This window comes from Schistocerca nitens, chromosome 9, assembly GCF_023898315.1.
Source record: "Schistocerca nitens isolate TAMUIC-IGC-003100 chromosome 9, iqSchNite1.1, whole genome shotgun sequence".
In the NCBI taxonomy this organism is placed as follows: Eukaryota; Metazoa; Arthropoda; class Insecta; order Orthoptera; family Acrididae; genus Schistocerca; species Schistocerca nitens.
In genome coordinates this window covers 415,256,639-415,271,552 of record NC_064622.1, presented here as the reverse complement: position 1 = coordinate 415,271,552, position 14,914 = coordinate 415,256,639, and the positions used below count along the sequence as shown (strand labels likewise).

Sequence of the window (14,914 nt, the reverse complement as noted above, 5' to 3'; positions counted from 1 at the left end):
CTGGCTGACGCCTCTTCATGTGTGGCAGAAGCCACGTCTGCAGTCAGCAGCACACTTGTTTGCCTAGGTAGCCTCAACACGACTTTAAATATGTCTGCTTGTGTCTGTATGTGTGGATGGATATGTGTGTGTGTGCGCGCGAGTGTATACCTGTCCTTTTTTCCCCCTAAGGTAAGTCTTTCCGCTCCCGGGATTGGAATGACTCCTTATCCTCTCCCTTAAAACCCACATCCTTTCGTCTTTCCCTCTCCTTCCCCTCTTTCCTGATGAGGCAACAGTTTGTTGCGAAAGCTTGAATTTTGTGTGTATATTTGTGTTTGTTTGTGTGTCTATCGACCTGCCAGCGCTTTTGTTTGGTAAGTCTCATCATCTTTCTTTATATATATATATAACAGAGGGAAACATTCCACGTGGAAAAAATATATCTAAAAAGAAAGATGATGAGACTTACCAAACAAAAGTGCTGGCAGGTCGATAGACACACAAAAAAACACAAATATACACACAAAATTCTAGCTTTCGCAACCAACGGTTGCTTCGTCAGGAAAGAGGGAAGGAGAGGGAAAGATGAAAGGATGTGGGTTTTAAGGGAGAGGGTAAGGAGTCATTCCAATCCCGGGAGCGGAAAGACTTACCTTAGGGGGAAAAAAGGACAGGTATACACTCGCACACACACACATATCCATCCACACATACAGACACAAGCAGACATATTTAAAGACAAAGAGTTTGGGCAGAGATGTCAGTCGAGGTGGAAGAGTAGAGGCAAAGAAGTTGTTGAGAGACAGGTGAGGTATGAGTGGCGGCAACTTGAAATTAGCGGAGATTGAGGCCTGGCGGATAACGAGAAGAGAGGATATACTGAAGGGCAAGTTCCCATCTCCGGAGTTCGGATAGGTTGGTGTTGGTGGGAAGTATCCAGATAACCCGGACGGTGTAACACTGTGCCAAGATGTGCTGGCTGTGCACCAAGGCATGTTTAGCCACAGGGTGATCCTCATTACCACAAACACTGTCTGCCTGTGTCCATTCATGCGAATTCTATGTGGGAATGACCAGCAACAAACTGTCCATTACTGTAGCAGTAACAGTTTTTAAAAAATGCTGTTTTCAAGTAACTACAAATTAATGGCCCTGATATCCAAAAACTCTCGACGGCAGGGATATGATAATGGCGCAAATATGGTTGGCATTAATAAATAATTCAGAACAACAATATTCAATATTAATCCCTGAGCACTCTTCTCACTGTGCAGATGCCAATTAGGAATTTGCTTTCAATACATACAGCTAACACTCCCTACAACAGTTAAAACATTTTTCAGGTTCATCAATAAAGTTTATGTGATCTTGACAAAGTCAAGCAAGTGTTGGGATCTTATAAAAACTAAATTAAAATTGACATTAAAATCTGTGCCTGAAACATGTGGGAAAATGAAATCGGAGAAGTAAAAGTGATTTTTCAGTTTGATGATGTAATCGAAAGGGTGAATTACCAGAAAAATAAAACTGATGACTCCTAACTCTTAACAAGTGTGAAGCAATCTTGAACGAAATGTTAATTTTGAGGTTATCGTTGCAATGCACATATTTTTGTTTTGTTTTGTTTTAAGGTGCTAATACAGCTAGGGCCATATGTGTCCAGGTCAAAACCGTAGAACACGAAGACAACGAGAGGAGTTAAAAACTACTACATGTCAATCAAAATTGACGGAAGAGAAGAAAGGTGAAAACAGGAACATGAGAAAGGTGTATAAAATATGACATAGTGAAATGGAGGTCCAGAACTAAAAATTAATTGGTCTTTGCCCTGTTGCTACGACGGATAAAAAGTAAAACAAAGTCGACAGCCCACGTGTCGTTCGCTAAAACAGCCGATAACTCAAGACGGCAAACACCAACGGGAACATAAGCAGCTAAAAAAAAAAGGGTATTCCATCAGGAAGTGCCAGACAGTCAAAAGTTAGGCATTATCTGCACCAAGTGGTGGGGGAGCACCACTTAACAAATGGTGATGGCTAAAGAGAGAGTGCCCAATACGCAACCTAGTCAAAATGATCACCTTGTGGCGAGAGGACCAAGAGGGGGCCATCCAAGCCATTTGGACAGGCTTAATAACCCGGAGCTTGTTCCCATGAAGGGAGGACCAGTGGTGGTGCCAAAGTGACACCACCTGCTGGTGGACAGCAAAACAGAGATCAACAGAGGGAATATAAGTACTAGCGGGCTGAAGTACAAGGACTACAGAAGTGGCAGCAGCATCAGCAGCCTCGTTTCCTGTCAGATCGACATGGCCAGGAACCCTCATAATCATCATAGTAGTTCCAATGAGAGTGAGATAGTGACAGCCTTCCTGATCCCGTTGCACTAAGGGATGGATGGTGCACTGCACAAAGAGGCTTTGAAGAAGCAGATGACGCACCTGTAAAGCCTGTGTTGTCGGATGTACTGTGTGGCCTGACACAGGACGAAGAGCTCTGCTATAAATACTGAGCAATGTTCCAGAAGCCAATACCGAAAAACATTGGTGCCAATCACGAAGGCACACACGACATCACGGTCAGTCCGAGAGCCATCAGTGTAAAAAAAGGTACTATCGAGAAGTTCTGTGCAAAGGTCATGAAACTGAATGCAATAGATCTGGGCAGAAGTAGTATCCTTAGGAAATGAATAAAGGCCAAGGCGAAGAACGGCTGCCGCACAAAGCCAAGGTGGTGAAGGGTTCACACCCACTCGGAAAGTTGCAGATAGCACGAAGTTAAGCTGCTGTTGGAGTAAGAGCCGAAAGCAAACTCCAGGAGGTAACAGAGAAGAGGGACACACCCCATACTGGCAATCAAAGAAATTGCTGGAGGAGGAGGTATAGGATGGAGGGCCACACATGGCAGACAAACGGAATGCATATCTGTTGAGGAAAAAGTCACAGCGGTAGGAAAGAGGTAGTTCGGCAGCTTCTGCATACAGACTATCAACCGGGCTAGTGTAAAAGGCGCCAGTGGCCAAATGCATGACCCAATGGTGAATAGCACTGAGACGACGTATGAGGGACAGACATGCTGATGCTTAAATGAAACACCCATAGCCTAATTTTGAATGGACAAGGGACTGGTACAAACAGAGGAGGGTGGTTCGATCTGCACCACAGGAAGTACCATTGAGAACATGTAAGATACTGAGGGACAGTATACAGCGGGCTGCTAGGTAACACATGTGGGGGGAACAAGAAAGTTTCTTATTGAGCTTGAGCCCCAGGAATTTCATGGTTTTAACGAACGGAAGAGCAACAGGCCCAAGATCTAAAGCTTGTGGAAGAAATCAATTACGCCCCCAGAAATTCAAACAAACGGTTTTGTAAGTGGAAAAACGAAAGCCATTGTTGATGTACGATGAGTAAAGACGATCGAGACATCGCTGAAGATGCAGCTTTATGAGACAAGCCCGTGGAGAACTGCAATAGATGGCAAAATCGGCAACTAAAAGGGAGTCAGAGACGCCCGGCAGGAGACAGGCCATTATAGGGATAATGTCGATAGCAAAGAGGATGATGCTAAGGATGAAACCCTGAGGTACACCGTTTTCCTGGATAAAGGTGTCCGACAAGGCACAACCCACATGTACCTTGAAAACTTCATCTTTTAAAAATTCCTGAAGGAAACAGGAGTACGAGAGGATACCAGTCCTTCAGCAGGTATCGTAGACTTTGTCCAAATCGAAAAATGTGGCCACAGTCTGGGATTTCCGCAGAAAAACATTCATGAAATGGGTGCACAAAGTGATGAGATGGTCAACTGTAGAATGCCGCACTCGAAATCCACACTGCTCAGTGGTTAGTGAATTGCGAGACTCGAGCCACCATACCAGCCGGCAATGAATCATGCATTCTATCGCCGTGCAAACACAGCTGGTGAGAAAAGTCGAGTGAGAGAAGGAAGGTGTTTGTCTTTACCGGGCTTTCGCATGGTATGACAGCGGCTTCACGCCAGCATCTGAGAAATGTACCCTCTGCCCAAATGTGGTTGTACGTATGAAGCAGCAAGTTCTTTCCCATAAGAGAAGGATGCTGCAACGTCTGAATGTGAACAGCATCTGGCCCTGGGGTGGAGGGTCAGGATGATGTGAGGGCACAAACTAGCTCCCTCACAATAAAGGCGGCGTAGTAGCACTCACTATTTGGAGAAGAGATAGGTATCGTCCGAACCTCCTCCACTTGTTTCCACTGGAGGAAGGCATGGCGATAGTGGGAGGACCTTAAAATCTCTGCAAAATGGTGGTCCAAGGTGTTGGAGATAGCAGTACGGTTCACAGTGACATCGTCTACTTCTGTATGACCGGAAACTGGGGAACGGATCTTGGTCCCAGGGAGTCATTGGAGGTTGGCCCACATGACGGATGAGAGAGTGGAACTGTTAAAAGAACTAGTGAATAAAAATCAGCTAGATTTTTTGCTATCACGAAGAACGCAGCAACACTGCACATGCATCTGTTTATAATGAATGCAGTTTGCCATCATAGGATTATGGTTAAAAGCATGGAGAGCACGTCTCCGCACGCAAATTGTGTTGTGGAACACATCAGTCCATCAAGGGACCGGGACATGGCATGGTAAAGAGGAAGTGCAGGGAATGGAACATTCTGCGATGCTGAGGACAATGTTTTTATGATAAACTAGATAGGCATCACACCCGGGAAAATGTTGCTCGTCGAAGGTTGCCAAGGATGAGTAAAGCCTCCGGTCTGCCTTAGTAAGCTGCCATTTTGATGTGCACAGAGGTGGAGTAGGAGTCAGCAAACAGATAGCACATGGGAAATTGTCACTCGAGGATGTGTCAGAGAGAACGGACCACTCGAGACAATGGGCAAGCTGGACAATGCAGAAGGATAGGTCCAAATGGGAACAGGTGCACGAGGAGTCTGAAAGCAATGTGGGTGCTCCTGTGTTAAGACAGAAAACGTTAAGATGACTGATGAGGTCAACCAGGAGGGCACTTCTTGGACAGGTTCTGGAAGAACCCCAAAGGGGATGGTGCACATTAAAGTCACTGAGCAGTAGAAAGGGGTGAGGTAGCTGTCCAAAAAAGCTGGAGGAAATCTGCCCTTGTGACATACGACAGAGGGATGTAAACAGTACAAGGGGAAAAGGTTAAGAGAGGAAAGAAAAGGCAAACTGCAACAGCTTGAAGGCGGGTAATTAGGGAGAAGGGGGAATATGAACGTCATCCCGTATGAGAACCATGACTCCCCCATAAGATGGAATGCCAACCTCGAGGGGAAATTCAAAATGGACCAGGAAGAAATATGAGAGCGAAAAGCAGTTGTGAGGACGCAATTTTGTTTACTGAAGGCAGAGAACAAGTGGACACTGTGATTCTAAGAGCAGCCGTAAATCCTTTTTGTTGGATTGAATACCACAAATGTTCCATTGAAGAAGAGTCATGACGAGGAGAAATGAAGGGGTGTCACTTCAGCAGCTGCTGAGTGCCAGCCTTAGAATACTCGCTGGTACAGGACAGAGGCAGAAGGAGTGTCGGCATTCTTCTGCTGTCGGCCTGCAGAGTCCAGGTTGGAAAAACGGTTGGTGATGCATACCGGCGACATGGAGGGTGGCCAGGTGAGGGTATCACATGGTGACATCGTCAAAGAGGATCATCGAGTTGGCAAAGGAGAAGACTGTTTGCCTTTGTTTGACATCTACAAGCCCTTCCCCCTGCACAGCTGGGGGAGGAGGCGGGGATGCAATGACAACAGTGATGCTAAATTTGAGGTTGCATGTCTGTGTGGCCATGTTCTTTGTGTGGCAAGATGTAGCAAGAACAGTACTGTAGGTGCCAGACGGTAGAATGCATGGTTTCTGAGTACGCAACAACTTGCGAGTAACCGGGTATGGCACTTTTCCTTCACCCAGATCTATTGGGACAGCCTGCTCATCGAGATACACGGGACAATCCTGGGAGGAGGCAGCACGATCACCACCGCAGTTGATGCAGCGGGGAGAAGGAGTCGGACAGCCGCCCTCGTGAGCACACTATCACAGGTTACGCTTTCGGCTGTCTGTTGACAGGACTCACTGGAGTACAGTTGTAACAATTACATTGGTAGCAGCACATTGGGTTCTGAATACACGGTGTGGTTGTAACAATAACACTGGTATCAGCAAATCAGATTGGAATATACGGTCTGACTGTGGTAACTTCATAACCTGCTTTGATCTTTGCCAGAAGAACTACTCTATCAAAGGCGAGAAAGGTTGTGCGTGTGGGCACTAAGGAGCCATCTACATTTTTCATCACCCGATGACTGGCAATGACATCCTGATCAGAGAGGTACATTTCGATTTCTACCTCAGTCAGGCCATCGAGAAGCCTAGTGTAAATAACACCATGGCAAGAATTCAGCATTTGATGGGCCTCGACATGAACAGTATAGCCATGGACAAGCGAAGCTGCAAGCAGTAGTTGTGCCTGAGAATCAGAAGTAATCTCCAAAAGCAAAATGCCATTGCATAAATGAGAGCAGGATTTCACAGGGCCAGCAATTGCATCAACACCTTTCTAAATAATACATAGATTTGTCATACAGAAGGATTGCATGTGTTCAGTACGTGAAACCACGAGAAACTTTGGCACAGCTCGAAGGGTCTTTGAATTGTTAGTCTCATTCCGTTTACATTTTGTAGCTGTTGACTGTGAAGAAGATTGGTTCAATTCGAGAAAATCCCCCACGCCTGCCAGCATCTCTGATGGCGATCTCCTTCCATCCGTGGGGGGAGGCCTTCAGAGGGATGGTGCACCCGCCTTAGGTGATTGTTCACACCTCCTGAACACATGACTGAAGGACCAATTGGCAATTTGTGAAGGTAGCAGCTTAGGCAGTCACCTCTCCCTGGGCCTGGCCTGTACCAGGGGAACATGCAAACCCTAGATGTCGACCCGGGGCTGAGAATTACGTGTTCCCCACTCACCTGTTATGCAGCAGTCACTTGGGGCAGCCTTCAGGAGTGCACAGGAAGGAATCAGAAAAGGAGGAATCTCAAACACTGGAGCAGAGAAAGGGCGGGAGAAGGTGAACAAAGAAAGAAAGAAGGAACAGTGAAGAGTATTCTGATATTGACTACTGAAAATACAGAATACGTTTTCAAAATCAGCCCCGACGTATTTCCCAAGGGAGGGGAGAAAAAACAGCAAGAGGATAGATATGCAGCACGGAAGGGAAAAGATGCTGCAAAGGCTGGGGGCCTGTGGTAGCTACGCATGAACAAGCCAGAGAGTGGCGAGCCCCCTTAGGGTGGGCAGTGCACGTATGATAAGAGAGTTTACTACATGTGAACAATGTTAAGTGAACTATTACTATTGATATTTTCCATTCATTTTGTGACTGGATTCAAGAATTCCATAACACAAGATTTGAAACAAACGTTACAGAAGTTCAACTGTTTGCAGGAAAAAGTAGGTGTGAAGTTGAGTCTCAGTTGTAAAAAACAAACAAACAACAATGTACAATACTTCGAGAAGGCAAAAATAGCGACATATGGCCTTTCGAACTTCACGAGGATCTCAAACTTTTAAAATCCCATCCGCTAGACTCTGAGATGCAAAAGAACTTATTCAGTGCATTTTGGAAACTAATTTAGAAGAAGCATATCCAAATGTTTGCATAACAATCAGAATCATGCTCACAGTTCCGGACAGGGCATCATCACCCGAGAGAAGCTTCTCAAATTTAAAGCTGATTAAGACAGACTTGATAAGCACGATGAAAACAACTCTGGAAAATGTGTGAGCAAAAATAAGAAACAGCTTAAAACATCACTAAAAACATAAATTGACTATGCAAGTTACTTACTTCCTCAAGAAAAGGACCTTATTCCAAAATTTTGGACTTATTTTTTTCAAAGAGATCGCAAAATATGCAACTACAGTAACTGCAAAATAGCCATTTCATTTTGTCCTTTAAACACTGGAAGCCCATCCTGTTACATTCCATGTACTCACTCATGAAATGTTTCCCTTAGCTCCAGAAAACTTAAAGATTTTGGAGTAAGGTCCTTTCAAAAACTACGGATTAATAGAGATATACTTTCCACTTATAGTTATACTCTTTTGAGACTTTATTTCAGCCTTTCAACGTTTTATTACTTGTTCTGTAGTAGCTTCATTCACAATGTCAGGATTTACTTTTAGAATAGAAGAGGACTTACACACACTTCACACTTTTTCACAGTCAACACTCTCCTCTGCAACCTCCCATTCCCCGCTCATTTATCTAACACCGAGTGCTTGAATTTTTCTTTAGTGCCTTTTTTACCGTATACCTTTCAAACATATGAAATGTCAATGAGAACTTTGAAGTATATGCTCATTCAATTTTAAGATTAGCTGTAATGCTGCATACATACCAATTGCTTCGTGAGATACATTCATGTCACCACATAAAATAACTGGTTTCTTAGCATCAAGCTCTTTCAAGTATGCACGAAGATCTGGATCCCATTTCATACGTTTTGGCAAAGTCACAAGACCACGACCAGCATTGGGCACATCTGAAAAATTAACAAAGGAATTCATCCTCATACTTTCACAATGAAATTCGGAGTATAGCAGTACTCAAAAGCTAGGGATGCGACCACTGTAGGAAAACTAACTAATTTTATGAATGACTATATGTTGTACACATTGCAGACCAGTTCCTATTATGAAACAATTTCAGCGTATGATATACCAAATAATGTGATGGAAAGAGTAGAGAGAAACGAGGAGGACAGAAGAGAGCATAAAGGGGTGAAAAATAGATATAACTTTTATTCAAAATTAAAAACCCATTCCAAAACAAGCGAATGTGAACACTTAATAAAGTAACAATGTAATGCTTTGGAAAATATAAATAAGAAAAGTGTGATATTAGCATTATTTGTACCAATAACTCCAAATTCAATTTATGAATAAGGAGTAACAAATGCTAGCGAACACAGAAAGTTTGAAACAATCAACAGAACTTACATGCACCAACAACAAAAAACTTCTCATACTCTGCTGTGATTAGTCGACCTTCTGAGTCATGTTCGTCTTTACCAATGCCGTACTTCACATCAAGTGGTTTCACTTTTGTTAACAAAGCAACTCCAGCATACCCTTCTTTCTCTCCTGTTGGAAGTACATACAAAAACAGTTAACAAACAAGTTAACTATTACAAGAGATGAACATAAAATGAAGGCACATATTCCTCAAGGTAAACCTTTATGTCTATAGCACATCATTACGAAAACTACTAGTTCAATATGTTACAGTATGTAGAAAATCAGATTTTAGTTTTATTTAAAAAACGAGAAACAACAAAAACAATTTCTTTGTTAAAAATCTCAAAATAATCAATTGAATTGGGTAGTAAATAAGCCCAATTAGTTTTGTATAGTGTATTTACATTTATTAAAACACATAGAATAAATATCATTCAGTTGTATGGACCATAATTATGCACCCAACTTTTCACCATCTTGATAGGGCATAATCGGAGAGTTTGAGGAATCGTCGAAATAGTGTTGAAGGGGCGGCGGTGTGTGTGTGTGTGTGTGTGTGTGTGTGTGTGTGTGTGTGTGTGTAAACTGTAGAGTGAGACCAAGAGATGTATACAATAAGCAAGTTCAAATGGATGTAGGTTGCATTAGTTGTTATGAGATGAAGAGGCTTCCACAGAAAGTAGTAGTGTGGAGGGCAGTATCAAACCGCTGACTGAAGACGACAATGACAACCATCTCCATTATGCTTTTCCTATGAAATCTGAAATCTCTGCAGTTTCAGTGTGTAATGATTGTACATCTATACATATCTCCAAAATCCATTTTATGAAAGGTACTTCTGGTACACTATTTTTTCCTACATTCTTCGCTCCCTTCTGTGAATAGTGTGTGGAAGAATTTCCACTGTTTTGAGTAAAAAAAAAACGGGGGGGGGGGGGGTGTTTGAGTGGAGGGGGGGGATGTTTGAGTAGAAAGGTTGTAGGTGATTTCTGGGATTAGAGCTACCTTTATTAAGCGCAAAGCTTTATTACGGAGCACATTCCATTGTGGTTATTCTATTTATTCGCATGAAGAATTCCCTGCTGGCTTTGTGCAGTGACTAGAACTGTAAAGCTTCACTTGACGTAATCAGAAGTGCGGCAAAGAGATTGGTACACCATATGTGGCTCCGAGGAATATCAACGACTCCAACATAATATACAGCAGTTATGTCAACAGATACTGAACCTTTTTGCGGTAGCATTTTGTTTCAATTGATGCGTGGAAAGTCTGAATTGGATGACGGTCTAACATAAACCACATGTTAATGATAACTCTCTCATCTGATGCGTAATCAACATGTACTGAAGTCCGATCACAACAACAAGTTGTTGGAATCTGATTTAGTAGATGTTGCCTTCGCTATCAAACACTACCTCTTCCAACACCCATCAAACTCCAAACCCACAACCTCGTTTCTTACACACCTTATCAACTTTATCATGACTCCAAACTACTTTTCCTCTGAAGGGGGGGACTGATGACCTCAGCAGTTAAGTCCCATAGTGCTCAGAGCCATTTGTCCTCTGAAGGGAAGGTTTACAAACCCATGACACAGCCATGAGCATCCGCATGGCATACTCCTATGCCAACCAGTTTGTTGCGGGTTGATATTTGTAATTATAGACACTCTGGAAATATTGATTATTCTTGAATTAATGTTTTATATTCCATGATGTACGTTCCTTGGAGAGAAATAAATTAATGTTGTATTGGAATCACCGTGTCGTGTGTCCGTAATATTTTGGTGCCGAAACCCGGGAAGAAATTGCGATTTCCTGCGTGATTTCAACAATTAACGGCTTACTTCATGCTGTAGGAAGCAAGAGACGATGTCGGACCGCATCACAAGCTGAGTCCATTCCAATATAATATGATCACATGAACTGGATGCTTCAAAACAATTTTTGCGGCTTTGTATTGCAACCTGAAACTTGCACTCAGAGTAGCAAAGGTTTTCGTTCACTTACGTTTGCGCATACGCTGCTTGTTAAACGTTTAAGCTATTCACAAGCGCACTCGTAAACAATCTTACAACAGCCGTGTTTAGTAAGACATAATGCAGGACGAATCAGAGATACAGTTAGCAAACTTCAAAGAAAGCGAACTAGGGAGAGGAGTAATGCTACGCGGTTTTGTGCGGCTGTTGATGGTCTTACCATAGAAAGCCCGTTTGATGATTTTTAATATTACAGGGAACGTCTTCAAGAAACTCTAGAGAAGCTCATTTCATTAGATGACGCTATTCATAATTCTCTCTCTGACAATGCATACAATGCAGACGTGCTGAGCTACGAGGAATATATAGACAAAGTCAAACGCGCTATACAGAAGGCTACAAAAGCAATTGATTACAAGCTTTCAGCCACAACGTCGCAGATGAATATCACGTCACCACCAGTGCTCACACAACCAACTGTATTCCACTCTGTCAAGCTACCAGCAATTAAGCTTGAGTCATTTTGTGGAGATGTCGAAATGTGGTCCCGCTTCTGGGAACAATTTGAATTGACCATTGATAAAGACCCATCCCTTTCTACAGTAAATAAACATGTTTTCCCACAAGGGTATCTGTCAGGCGAACCGAAGTTGCTAGTAGATGGAATACCTATAACGGCTAACACGTATGAAGTAACAAAGAAAATTTTATTGAATAGATACAGAGAAAACAATCGCATTATACAGGCGCACCTCGATTACTTGGATGCGCTAAAGCCTGTACACTCAGCGACACCTGAAACGCTGAACAGTTCATTCCTTGAATGTAACCGTCGCATTCATGCACTGCGTGCCTTAGTAGAAGATGTCGTGGCATACGGTAAAATTCTCACTCCGAAAATTCTGCGTGCATTTCCCGCTGAAATGTGCCAGAAATGAGTCATTCATGCTAGAAGAACCGAAGTAGCGGAAGGAGATGTACTGAAACTACTTAGCTTTTTGGAAGAAGACGTTCATGGTGCTCTCACTGCACAAAAGATTCGTACAGAATATCAGTCATCTCCTAGCTTCACGCCCACTGCAGCAGCGCTTCACATAAATTCAAAGCAAGCAAAAAATCTGCGTAAGCCTAAACGAGAAGTACCGGTACAACCATATTGCGTATTTTGCGAAGCTCACTCTCATTGGGTCCAAGACTGCAACATAGTAACTGACAGTCAACAACGTATCGATAAACTAAAGCAAGATAATCGCTGTTTTATATGTCTAAACCGAGGTCATAATGCTAGAAACTGCAGTAAGAAGGTCAAGGTCTCGTGTTCTAAGTGCAAGAAAAGTCATCACAAAGCTATCTGTACTGACATTGCTGCCTCTTCTTCATCTTCTCAGCAAATTAGCTCTACATCTGTAGGGAGAATCGACGTAAGTTCAGCAGGTTTTATTTATCTTCAGACAGCTCGAGTCTGGGTCAGTGGACCCGCAGGATTAAGCAAACTTACTCGCTGCGTTCTGGATAGTGGTAGTCAGTCAAGCTTCATTTCCAAGTTCCTGATTGATGAGCTAGGTTTAAGAACTAGAGAACATCGTGATCTATCTGTCAACGCCTTTGAAATGCCATCCACAACTTCAACACATCGTACAGTCGTAGAATTCACACTAAAGGGTACATGGACTAATTCCAAGAAGTCTATGACTGCGTTTGAGAGCACATACTCATTTTCCGTGCACCCAACTGTGCCTTCCGATTTAAGAAAACTTGTATGCACACGGGGACTTCAGTTTGCAGACCTAAGAGATGGTACAGAAGATCTTCCCATCGGAGCAGATTACTATTGGAAAATCGTTAAAGATTCCCCTCCAATTCGACTAACATCAACAGTTGTTCTGGTACCTTCCATTCTAGGTTGGATTCTTAGTGGAAGCAAATCAAGCACCACGGCTAACCTTGTGATGGCAAACTACATCAGTTTAGAGACAGCGACAACAACAGACGATATTTTACGACGTTTCTGAAATTTAGAAACAATGGGAATCACAGAAGATGAAAAAACAACTCTGAATCAGAAGGAATTGGCGTTACTGCAAGATTTCTCAAAATCCTACTGCATCGAACACAAAAGAAGAGTCGTGTCTTTCTCCAGAAAACCCAACGTTATGTTATCTAATAATCTTCAGCAAGCAGAGAAGAGATTTGCTTCACTGGAGAAAAAATTTACGGAGGACAAGAAACTGAAACAAATTTACGAGGCGCAAATGATAGAACACATCAAGAAGAAACATGTGGAAGTCACCCCTTCTGGACAGAAATTGCGTGAAACATTTTATCTGCCACATCATTCAGTACAGAAAGAAAAGTTAGGTGTCATCAAATGGAGGATTGTATTTGATGGTTCGTCGCACGACCAGAATGTACGTTCATTGAATGACTCTTTAAGACATAGGTCCTAATTTACTTCCTGACATTCTTTCAATACTACTGAGATATCGTCTACATCGAGTAGCCTTAATTGCCGATATCAAACTAGCATATCTACAGTTAGTTTTTCACAGGAAAGATAGAGATCTCACGAGGTTTTTTTGGTAAAAAGTAATCGTAGATCAACAAGGAAACTATATTACAACTGACGAAAGGATTACATACCGCTTCACCCGGCTACCTTTCGGACTTACCTGCAGTCCGTTTCTTCTTACAGCCACGTTGGAAGAACTTGCTGTAATGCACAAAATGAATTTCCTGCGAGCTGCTTTACTTGTTGAAGATAATATGTACATGGATGATTTTGTAGCAGGTGCTTAAGATGACAATGCCGTAATTAACTTATATTATGAGCTTACATCACTCATGGGACAGATCAGTCTACCAATGGCAAAGTGGGCCACGAATTCAAGCCAACTGATTGGAATATGGCAATCAGAAGGTGTCATAAACACTACAGACACGGAGGTACTGGGAGTCAACTGGAACACACAGACTGATACGCTCAGTGTTGTTCACAACAATGTTACCGACAATGTTATAAATCGTCCTGCCACTAAGCGAGAAGTACTACGAAACACTGCTAGATTCTATGACCCACTGGGTTTGTTGTCGCCTGTGTCCCTCACTGCAAAAATAATTTTTCAAGAAATTTGGTCAAGAGGAATTGAATGGGATGAGCTTTTACCCCTTGATCTTACCAAACGCTTGCGAATGTGGGTATCGACATTGCCATCATGTTCACGCATAAAAATTCCCCAATGGGTTGGCGTATCTGAAAACACTGAGCCAGAAATCCATGTCTTTTGCGACGTATCAGAAAAGGCCTACAGAGCAGTCCTTTATGTACGGTGCACCACAACAAATATGGTATCAGTCCATTTAGTTTGCAGTAAAAACCGACTAGCTCCCATCAAAAAAATAACTCTTCCACGGCTGGAACTTCTAAAGACACTTCTTGGATCAAGACAACTACATTATTTCTGTAAGGCCACGAGCTATAATGCAAGTCGTGCAACATTGTGGACTGACCCAACTGTAGCCTTAGGATGGATACAACATGACCCTAATCGATGGAAAACCTTTGTGTCAAACCGTGTTACGGAAATACGACTAACGAATCCGTCACAGTGGAGGCACTGCCCTGGTGACGAAAATCCAGCTGATCTAACCTCCAGAGGTACCAAAGCAGATAAACTTCACCATGCTTCTGTATGGTTCCATGGACCTGCTTGGCTAACAAAGAACAGAACACAGTGGCCTCGAATTTTACAGACGGAAGAGCACTCTTTGCCAGAAAAGAAGAAATTAACAGACCACGTCTTCATGGTACAAACAAAGATTCCTATTTTAACAGCTACACGGTACAGTAGCTATTTCAAGCTGTTAAGAGTTACAAGATGGGTACTTCGCTTTGAACAGCACTTACTGAAAGAAAACAGAACATCTG

At 42.8% G+C, this 14,914-nt stretch overlaps 1 protein-coding gene across 5 annotated transcripts in view; it reads right to left on the bottom strand.

The window, feature by feature from the left end:
• The window catches only part of LOC126202915 (DNA-(apurinic or apyrimidinic site) endonuclease), an 81,807-nt gene that overhangs the window by 31,288 nt on the left and 35,605 nt on the right, over nucleotides 1–14,914 (bottom strand). For all 5 annotated transcript variants that reach the window (XM_049936996.1, XM_049936994.1, XM_049936995.1 and 2 more), the window contains 2 exons: nucleotides 8,994–9,137; nucleotides 8,393–8,536 (listed from right to left, as the gene is read on the bottom strand). In XM_049936996.1, the coding sequence (XP_049792953.1) occupies nucleotides 8,393–8,536; nucleotides 8,994–9,137 (288 nt within the window). The remainder of the gene's footprint in view (nucleotides 1–8,392; nucleotides 8,537–8,993; nucleotides 9,138–14,914) is intronic.